This window comes from Oryza sativa, chromosome 1, assembly GCF_034140825.1.
Source record: "Oryza sativa Japonica Group chromosome 1, ASM3414082v1".
Lineage (NCBI taxonomy): Eukaryota > Viridiplantae > Streptophyta > Magnoliopsida > Poales > Poaceae > Oryza > Oryza sativa.
This window is the reverse complement of record NC_089035.1, coordinates 36,492,850-36,501,984: the sequence shown is the minus strand read 5'-3', so window position 1 is coordinate 36,501,984 and position 9,135 is coordinate 36,492,850. Positions and strand designations below refer to the sequence as shown.

Here is a 9,135-nt window from a genome sequence, read left to right as displayed (position 1 = left end):
TGTAGATCACCCTCCGTGCAGAGTTCCAGGCCTTGAGCGCTTTAAGGCAAAGATAAGAACGATGTGATTGCTCAAGAACAGCGTGATAGGGTTGTCCATGATATGATGGTCAGTAAACATAATACGTTAATCGAAAGACATCTTGAACCTTGGCTCCCTGCGCCAAGGAGCAGAAGAAGAAATACCATGGGCTGAATACCTCATCAAGCAGTTGACCTGTGTGTTTTTCTTTCTGACCTCGATTTCTCGTGACACTTTCTTCAGAACTGTAACCTGCAAGAATCGTGGCCTGTCAGCCTGAGAGCGTTCGCTCTACCTGGCCAATTCCTATTTTCTGGAGGCCCAAACAAACTAAGGTCGCGACTTGCAAGTGCTATTGGCCCAGCCAGAAGTCCCTGTCTATCTTAACCGTAAGCCCAAACACATAATAGTTAATCTGCAGGCCCCGAGCCTCTCCAACCGGCCCACCGCACCGCTTTAGGTACCTCAAGACGGTATAATTTTTTATTTTTTAATTTTATTTATTACATTTTTAAAGTATTTTTTTCGTTTTAAAGTTTTACAAATCTACATCCTACTGCCCTTTGAGAGGACGCTTTTCTTCCGAAGAGCCTTTTTTATGACATAACACATGCCCGTTAGTGTGTAACGGTCATGCGGAGGGAGAATGGACAGGGACTGCATGTAAAATGTGATCTACGATATTTTGCAAGCGGTCACCTTGTAGTCCTCTAGGACTAGGGTGGCAAGGGGGCTGTCTGTAAATGACTAGCTCAGTTATTTTGCAGGTGCTTCTTGCAGCTTTCTGGGAGGGTGATAAGGAGGTTGCCTGAAAAATAGCCGATCGTGATTGTTAGCATACGTCAACCGATGTGTGCCATACCATAAAAACGCCCTTTGTAAGGGATTTTTTTTAAGAAACACCCTTCCGCAGAAAATTAAGGGTGTAGATTTGTAAAACTCTGAAACCAAAAAATATTTGAGTAAATTTCATAAAACTACAGATACTTTGCACAATCTATCACAAAACTACAGATTTTAGAACTAGTTTCACAAAACTACAGATTTAATGTCTTTGTTTATCACAAAATTACAGGTACTTTGAATAATATATCACAAAACTACAGATTTATGAACTTGTTTCACAAAAGTACAGGTTTAATATCTTCATTTATCACAAAACTACAAATCTAGTGTCCCATTGGGACACTAAATCTGTAGTTTTGTGATAAATGAAGACACTAAATGTGTAGCACTGTGATAAACGAATACACCAAATCTATATTTGTGTGAAACAAGTTCTTAAATCTGTAGTTTTGTGATAGATTGTACAAAGTACCTGTAGTTTTGTGATAAACGAAGACACTAAATCTGTAGTTTTGTAAAAACAAGCTCTTAAATCCGTAGTTTTGTGATAAATTGTGCAAAATATCTGTAGTTTTGTGAAATTTACTCAAAATATTTTATTAAATATTTCAATAAATAAAACTCATGCATGAGGGAGGAGGGAGAGGAAGCTAGAAAGATGGAGAGAGGGGAGGGAGGGGGGGGAAGAGTTGTCCTATGACATACGGGATCCATGTGAGTCTCACTCGTTACATTAGCCAAAACCAATCATTGTATTACCGAGGGATTAAGGTTGACACTGCACTGTGAGTTGGGATATAAGTTAGGGTCAATGACATGTGGGTCAGGATGGCATATCTCAAATTTTGCAAAATTATAATGGCATGGTTACAATTTTCCCTATAAGTTATATATATGATATTTCAATTTAGAGGGAGGGGGGGGGAGGGGAGGAGAAGAGTTAGCCTATGACATGCGGGATCCATATGAGTCTCACTTGTTACATCATCCAAAACTAATTATTATATTATCGAGGGACTAAAGTTGACACTGTGAGTTAGGATATAAGTTATATATAAGATATTTCGATTTAGAAACGAATTTTATACTCGTTGGCAAATTATTACTCTACCGATTAGTCACCCCGCCCACGGCGTTTCGGCGGTAGCAGCATCTCTCGCATTTCACGCCGCCCTGCCTTCTGCCTGGACGGCTGGACCGTCGGTTGCCGCAGCGGCCGCGGTGCACGGGCGGGCACCGACGCGACGCAGCCCCTTGTCGGTGGTGTGGTGCGCGGTGACACTGTACCTTCTCTCGCTCCCTCCACGTACGACAAAGGGGTCACGCTCCGCACCGGTTTTGCCGCCGGGCGCGTGGCTCACGCTTGGGATGTTTTTCTAGTAACTATCTCGGAGCTCCGGCCTTGTTAGCCAGCGCTGCGCGGCGCCGGCGACGCTCGCTAGCTACTACTCCTAACACGCGGCCGGCTGCCGATTCCTCCCGCCGCGACGCATGCCCTCACGTCAAACGCGTGATTAGTCCGGCCAAACCCACAAGAGAAAGGTGGTGTGCGTTCAAGTCTTCAAGGCATTGCACAAACCGGTGCAGCGGCAGGGGATAAAACACAGGCGTGTTTACCGCCTCAGCCTGTGCCTCTCCCAGACACACGGACGCTTGTTTGCAAGGCTCACAAAATCGATGGAATTTCACGAAAATCGGTTGGCTCTCGTGAAACTATTAGGTTTTGGTTTGTGATAACTGATCGGTATAGTTGGTTTTTATGGTGTTGATTGAAAATCGTTGGTATTTTACTCGTTTTCGATTGGACTTGGGTAAATCGGTGAGCAATGGTTTACGTCGAAATTGAAAAGTTAAACCTGGCTTGTTAGGCTCTGGGTGTGTTCTAAAGTCAGTTCCCGGGAGTGAATTATTAGCTACATATATGATTAACCGTGAAAAACTTATTTTTTTAAAAAACAACTCATCTATAAAAAGATTTTACAGAAAACACTCTGATTAATAGTTTAAAAACGTGCTAACGAAAATGGGGAAAATAGCCAAACTGAAAGTACTTTATGTCATATTGTCATGGGCTTACTAGTGTGTTACTACCAATTTCTCTAGACGTCAAAAACACCAGGGTGAAGAGTCTGTTCAGATTATAGCTAAAATAAACCTTATAAAATTTTAGCAATATTAAAATTTTGGCAAGTTGTTAATATTACTAAAATTTTGGTATGATTTCTCATGTATTTATCAAAGTTTGACAACAAACTAAATGTAGATATTATTTTTTATAATTTTATTAAAAAATGGTACGGTTAAAAATAGCACCAATCCGAACAGACCGAAATGGTATGTCATTGTCAATACGCGCTCTGCCTCCAGCAGTGCTTCACTGCTTCATATCCTAAAACACAAACACCCTTTCGTTCCTGCGGGTCAATTTGAGGCGCATAATCTCACGGCCGCGGCTGTACGAAGCACGGCGACTTTAGCCTTCTCGAACACGTCGAAGGAGATGACCGTGCTTGACCCGGCATGCCGTCGCCCTCTTTTCCATCGATCCCTTATCCTGTTTAAACCTTCTAGAATCTAGAATTATCTTCTTCGTCTTAAATTTCGCCGGAATTTTATTATTATGCTAGGCCGAGCCCAGTGAAAGCACGAACATTTTGCTACTGCGTCCAAAACATGCCTAAACTAACGTGGAAAAAAAATGCCTAAACTGATCGAGCCGCGACTAATCAGATCCACCGTCCAATCACAATCCAACGATCCAACCGACGCGAAACCGACGCGTTGCTTCCCTGCTAAGAGTACCCTCGGTCAAAGTCACCCACCCACCTGGCACCAATCTCGATGCAAATCCAACGGACGTGAGATCCACGCCTACCTCCATAAGCCTCCAGGAAAGTCACCGCCTCCGACCCGTCTGGCCAAATTCGCGCACCTCCTCCACCTCCTCCCCCATCTCCCCCAGATCTCGCCGCGATGGCCACCGCCGCGGCCGCCGCGCGCGCCCTCCTCCTCCTCATCGCCGTCGCCGGAGCGCTCCTCCGTCCCGCGGCGGCGGAGATCAAGCAGGAGTCCTTCAAGGACGACTCCCGCGCGTCCATCCTCTTCGAGAAGTTCGGGTTCTCCCGCCGTGGGTTCGTGTCCATCGCCATCACCGGCGCGAGGACCTCCTCGAAGCTCGCCAAGGCGGAGCCGGATCAGTTCGGGTTCTTCCTCCTCTCCGACGAGGCGCTCTTCGAGGCCATCTACGAGCAGCCGCCGCCCACGGATCTGAACCCCAACCCCGAGCCCAACCCGGGATGCGTCCTCTCCAGCCCCTACGTCAAGCCGCTCTTCAGCTTCGCCGACCTCGACGGCAACGGCAACTACAAAAAGACCTTCCCGGTCACCCAACCCGACGAGTACAGCCTCTTCTTCGCCAACTGCGCGCCGGAGACGGCCGTCACCATGGAGGTCCGCACCGACATGTACAACACCAACCTGGATGGCTCCAAGGACTACCTCTCCGTCGGCCAGGCCCCCGTCCCGGCGATCTACGCCTTCTTCACGGTCTGCTACCTCGTGTTCTTGGCCGTCTGGCTCTACGTCACCCTCTACCGCAACCGCCTCTCGGCGCACCGCATCCACCACCTCATGTCCGGCCTGCTCGCGGCGCGCATGCTCTACTGTATCTCCGCGGCCGAGGACCAGCACTACATCCGCATCGCAGGGACACCACACGGGTGGGATGTGATGTTCTACCTGTTCCAGCTGGTGAAGGGTGTGATCTTGTTTGCTGTGATTGCTCTGATTGGGACCGGTTGGTCATTCCTGAAGCCCTTCCTTCAGGACAAGGAGAAGAAGGTCCTCATGGTTGTGATCCCATTGCAGGTTGCAGCTAACATTGCTGCAGCTGTGGTCGGTGAGACTGGTCCATTCTTGCAGGGATGGGTAACATGGAACCAGATCTTCTTGTTTGTTGATGTCGCCTGCTGCTGTGCTGTGCTCTTCCCGGTTGTGTGGTCGATGCGGTCGCTGCGGGAGTCATCCAAGACAGACGGCAAGGCGGCCCGAACCCTTGCCAAGCTCACCCTTTTCCGCCAGTTCTATGTTGTTGTGATTGGATACCTATACTTCACTAGGATCATTGTGTATGCTCTGAAGACAATCACCAACTACAAGTACAGATGGGTGAGTGTTGCCGCAGAGGAGGTGGCCACTGTGGCATTCTACCTGTTCATGTTCTACATGTTCAGGCCAGCAGAGAGGAACCAATATTTCGCTCTTGATGAGGATGAGGAGGAAGCTGCAGAGCTGGCACTCCGGGAGGAGGAGTTTGAGCTCTAGAGTGTTGTGATCCAGTGAGAGGATACATGATGGGAAATACAGCCTGACCTGTTCAATTTCTCCTCCATTGATGTCGGTCATACTATACAGATGCAGGATTTAGCCTATATTTATCTATGTGTTATGGATATATTCACTCTTTTCACTTCTTTCTTCTAGCATCAAATGTTGTTGAGAAGTCCAAAGATAATTGGGCTGCTTGTGTTGCAAATTAGGGGCATTTATTCAATGTTGCCATTTTGCCAATACTCAGGTTTGCTTCTTCGTACTTATCAGCTGTTCTTTATCATTTACGAGCTGTAGAATTTTGTTGCTATCGGGATAACATTGGTAGATATGACTTCATACCTAGGTTCATGATTTTATAGGTGGGTTATTAGGAATGAGTGACAGAACTATAGAAGGGGACACCAACTATGCAATATATGCTTATTGGTGTATCAACATCTGGTTGCTTAGGTTCTTTATGCATGACTGGCAGACTGGGTAGCAAATAAACATAGTAGGTGAATCACTTGTAAGGCCCAGAGTAGCATCTAGTTGACATGCTTCATTAATCTTGATGGCTTGATGCATGAATGTAATGCATCTTGAACCAGCGAAACAGCAGATCATATGGGCTATCGTGCTATTCTGTATTGCTATAAGCTCACAGTTCATCTTGACTGTTCATATGCCAATGATATGATAATATCGTAGTCGTAGGATTGCCATCTTGTATCTGGTGAGCTATCTGAAATGAACTTCTGTATAAGACTAACATGGCCATAGAAACTACTCCCACTGCCCCATAAACAATAAGTTCATTTTTAGCCTATCCTATTTGTCCCAAAATACGTTAATTTTTTTAATGAACCGGCACAAAACTATGCCAATCTCATTGAATAGAGTAGGATAAAAAATGTACAGCGTATATGGAATATATATTTACAAAAAGGGGAAAACCGCAAACCCTAAGGGACTAGGTCTCGAAGGCCCTTTGCTCCTTTCAAGCTCCAAGTCTTTGCCTTCTATTTGATCTTGGCGACCAGGCTTGTTGCCGACAGCTCTTTATGTCTGAACACCTGCTGATTTCGTTCTTTCCATATTTCCTAATAAGTCAGGAGGATAAGGCTTCACAAGCAAATAAGTTCATTTTTGAGTAACCATTGCATCGGAGTTTGTTAAAGTAGGGTATAAATGTATTGGTAGTAGATAAAGAGGGGGGACTAATTGCATTGAGATTTGATAAAATGAGGGTATTATAGTTTTTTAGGTTTTGTATTAGGGTATGTGTGTAATATGTGAAAAATAAACTTATTTTGGGACGAATGGAGTACAAAGTATATGCCATTCTTAAAATGAGAACTGAAATGCACTTAGATATACAATACAACGAGGCAGGAGATTTTATTCAAGCAAGAAACTTAATTCTACACATCAGTTCCTGGAATGTAACTCGGTTATATTTTTTGCATAAACTAATTGATCGAACGCCTTAACTGGAAATTCAGGAGCACATACATTTTGCTGCTAATAGTACAAAGAGATTTGGAACTCGTACAGGAGCCCGTCAAGACCTTCAGCTAAATCAGGTTGAAGTAGGAAATTGTCTCAGACTTTCTGAGAGTGCTCTGATGCTTTTGATACTTCAACCTGAAGTCCCAAGCTAATGGCTCTGCGTTGAGATGTTAAGCATTCAGACAAGGAGATGCTCTGTTCTTGATTCAGAGTGCAAGACAGCTGTGAGAAATCACGCCGGCAGTAGAAAAAACGCGCCAAAATACAATGCCTGCCTGTCTGCCTCGTCCAATCCAACAAAACCATCCCGCCTTGTGCCTCCCGCCGGCCGGCCGTCGGGACTCGGGACGCATAAATCTGCTCCGTAAAACACCAGCATCGCCGAGAGTGAGCTTGACGTCTTACAGCCATTTTTCCTTTCTGCAACCCATGGCCGCCTCTACGGCGCATCTCCTTCCCCTCCTCATCGTTCCCCATCACCCGCGCCGGAGAGTACAGCCTCTACTTCGCCAACTGCGGGTCGGGGACGCGCGTCACCATGGACGTCCGTGTCGAGCTGTCCGACTCCAACCCGGACGGCGGCGAGGACCCCGTCGCGATGATCTACTCCTTCGCCGTGTGCTACGGCGTGTTCCTGATCGCGTGGCTGCACCGCACGCTCGCCCGCGGCTGCTCCACGGCGCGCCCCGTGCACGACGTCATGTCCGGCCTCCTCGCCGCGCTCATGCTGCACTGCCTCACGGCGGCGGCCCACGACGGGCGATACACCAGCGTCGTCGCCGGGACGGCGCGCGGGTGGAACGTGCCGTGCTTGGCGTTGCGTCTTGTCAAGAATGCCATGCTCTTCCCCGTGGTCGCGCTGATCGGCGCAGGGTGGTCGCTCCCGGAGCCGTTCGTGCAGGCCCGTGAGCTGAACGTGTTGACGGCGATGGTTCCGCTCCAGGTCTACATGGCGATCGCCACCACCTTGTCCGGCGACGGAGGCGTGGCCTGGACGTGGGGCCACGCCTTCGTCCTAGTCCAGCTCGCCTGCTGCGTCGCGGTGCTGATGCCGATGGGCAGGGCGATCCGGGCGCTACGGAAGGAGGCCGACACGGACGACAAGGCGGCGCGGAGGCTCGGCAAGCTCGCGCTGTTCCGCCAGCTCTACCTCGCGGTGGCGGTGTACCTGTACCACACGTGGATGGCCGTGTTCATCCTGAAGTTGCTCGTGGGCGCAAGTTCCGGTTACCGTTGGGCGAGCGTGGCGGTGGATGAGGCGGCCGCCCTCGCATTCTACCTGTTCATGTTCTGCATGTTCAGTCCGGCCGAGGAGGATATTCAGCTTGAAGAGTATACTGAAGAATTGATCCAAGGAGGAGTTTGAGCACCGGGACTGGGTTAATTTCCTTCTTTTTTTTTTGAAGGATGTGCTCCATCCGGACCATATGAATACTAAGAGCAGGTACAATAGAAGGCTAAGCCAGCTATAAACATATTTTAAAGAGATAAAGGAAGTGAGAGAAGATCAGCGGACTACATATCTATAGCCAGCTGTAGCACGGACTACAAGACACAATGTGTATATGACTGGTGATACCATGTATTAATAGTATAGTAATCAACTATTGTATCAATTGGCTATTCAATTGGCTATAGATGATTTGAAGCCAGTAGTTGGCTATACTATTAAACTTGCTCTAATAAGTACGTGTCAATGGGGAAATTCCGACTGGCAATTTCAAACCGGTTGTTTATAGACAACTAAAATTGTATTCACAGTGAAACTTTGATCGGGGTGGACTTAAATTGGGCCTGAAATATGAAATATGAATGGAAAAAGTTCAATATAACTCCCTTAATATAGGTTGAATTTGATCCGTATCCCTTGCTGTATAACTAGGTACAACGATTTCAGAACTATTAAAATGGGTGCAAAACAACTCTTACGATAGTATTTATGGTGGTTTTCGGTCATGCAGCTTCTATGTGACACGTTAACATGGTTTTCATTCTACGTGGTAGCTACATATCAAATCCCAAGCACCCAATCCCCCTCTCCATCGCCACGGTAGGCGCCACCCTGACCACCCTACCGTGGGCGTTGATGCCCACCACAGGCTAGCCACACGCTCAATCCTAAAACGACGGACGATGTGGCGTAGCGCTAGCGCATATATGAAGGAGCGAACAGAAGAGAGGAAAAAAGTAGGACACTAACTTGTGGGTCCCACGTGAATTAAATTGTACTTTTTGTGGGTTGCAGTGTCACGTAGGACGAAAACCAGATCAACGTGCTATGTAGATACCATGTCAAGGAAAACCACCATTAATATTATCTTGGGAGTCATTATTTACTACTTTTAAGTTTTAATAATTGGAGTCGTTATACCAGGTTTGGCGATTGAGTGATATAGAATAGATTCGACTTACCTATATTAAGGGAGTCAAATTGGACTTCTATAA

General features: G+C 47.0%; 2 protein-coding genes across 2 annotated transcripts; both read left to right on the top strand.

The window, feature by feature from the left end:
* Positions 1-3,779: 3,779 nt before the first annotated feature.
* LOC4327461 (protein CANDIDATE G-PROTEIN COUPLED RECEPTOR 7) lies at positions 3,780-5,436 on the top strand. The gene has a single exon (XM_015765441.3). The coding sequence runs from the start codon at positions 3,841-3,843 to the stop codon at positions 5,188-5,190; it is 1,350 nt and encodes a 449-aa protein (XP_015620927.1). The 5' UTR covers positions 3,780-3,840; the 3' UTR covers positions 5,191-5,436.
* Positions 5,437-6,711: 1,275 nt separating this feature from the next.
* On the top strand, positions 6,712-8,322 carry LOC107278575 (protein CANDIDATE G-PROTEIN COUPLED RECEPTOR 7). The gene has a single exon (XM_015765442.3). It carries the CDS (start codon positions 7,229-7,231, stop codon positions 8,054-8,056), a length of 828 nt encoding a protein of 275 aa, XP_015620928.1. The 5' UTR covers positions 6,712-7,228; the 3' UTR covers positions 8,057-8,322.
* Positions 8,323-9,135: the final 813 nt, after the last annotated feature.

Coding starts and splice junctions, on each gene's coding strand:
- LOC4327461 (XM_015765441.3), top strand. CDS start 3,841: ATGGCCACCGCCGCGGCCGCCGCGCGCGCCCTCCTCCTCCTCATCGCC.
- LOC107278575 (XM_015765442.3), top strand. CDS start 7,229: ATGGACGTCCGTGTCGAGCTGTCCGACTCCAACCCGGACGGCGGCGAG.